The sequence below is a fragment of the Crocuta crocuta genome, unplaced genomic scaffold (assembly GCF_008692635.1).
Source record: "Crocuta crocuta isolate KB4526 unplaced genomic scaffold, BGI_CrCroc_1.0 scaffold41, whole genome shotgun sequence".
NCBI classification, from domain to species: domain Eukaryota; kingdom Metazoa; phylum Chordata; class Mammalia; order Carnivora; family Hyaenidae; genus Crocuta; species Crocuta crocuta.
The window spans coordinates 14408590-14409576 of NW_027529428.1; the positions used below are offsets into that span (position 1 = coordinate 14408590).

At 46.4% G+C, this 987-nt stretch overlaps 1 protein-coding gene across 1 annotated transcript in view; it reads right to left on the minus strand.

Moving 5' to 3' along the window:
- Positions 1-239: 239 nt before the first annotated feature.
- PUM3 (pumilio RNA binding family member 3) overlaps positions 240-987 on the minus strand; it is a 47534-nt gene continuing 46786 nt past the window's right edge. Inside the window, exon 19 of the mRNA XM_077759302.1 lies at positions 240-527. Within this exon, the coding sequence (XP_077615428.1) occupies positions 395-527 (133 nt within the window). The 3' untranslated portion in view covers positions 240-394. The remainder of the gene's footprint in view (positions 528-987) is intronic.

Sequence of the window (987 nt, forward strand, 5' to 3'; positions counted from 1 at the left end):
CTCCTTTTCCTCTGCCCTGTCTTCCTACAAGGTCTCCAAGTCCCACCTCCTCCCTGAAGCCCTCTCAGACTACTGCTCAAGAAGATACCTTCTCCCCTGAATGCTTCTCCTTTGAATGTATTTGGTTGGTCCTGCTGTATATGAGAGTTAAACCTTTCATGTTACGACTTCACATCTGATTTGCTCAGCACTCAAGAAGACAAAAGACGTGGCTGGGATTAAAAAAAAAAAAAAGACCATTTTTAGAAACTGTTTTATAAATAGACCCTTGTACAAAGAAGAAGCACATATACAGAGCACCCAGATTCCCGGGGAGGCGGGCCCTAGCCCTTCTTTCCCGCTCTGGGAAAAGAGAACAGGAAAAATGATTTCATCTCATTCTGAATGGTTTCCACTATGCGGCCAGTTTTTCAAGCAGTGTTTCAATTCCTTTGCTGGTATTTTTGTTTTTCTCCAATGCGGGAATCAGGCCTTTCAGTCCGGCCTTGACTTTGTTTGCAACTTCCTGATCAGAGCTCTGGAGAAGGCTGAGGAGAGAAAACAACGATTAACCAACAAAAAAATTACATTTCACAAAACCCCCTAATTGTCTGCCAACACTATCTCCACCCAAGGTCGAAAACCATCCACCGATGGGTGAGACAAGTCTGATAATGGGAGATATTTCTTTTTAACTCACCAGATGAATGATGGTGGCTGGGAGCCTACATTCTGAAACCACATAAATAGAGAATGCTTTATACTCCTGCTGGCAGATCCACAGGACTCCGTTCTGTACAGAGCTGGTCCTACATTCACGGATTATCTCAGGACTAACACCCGCTCGGAAAACGTGTTCAGTGCATGCACTCCGTCTCCTGTTCCCTACCCAGCGGAAACTCCAGAACAGACACCTTGTGCTCTATTTCTCTAGTTCACGGTTCCATGGGGCACCGCGCACGGCCGAGAATGTCCCTGAGGGGCCCGTTAGCACTAGTGAATGGGGCC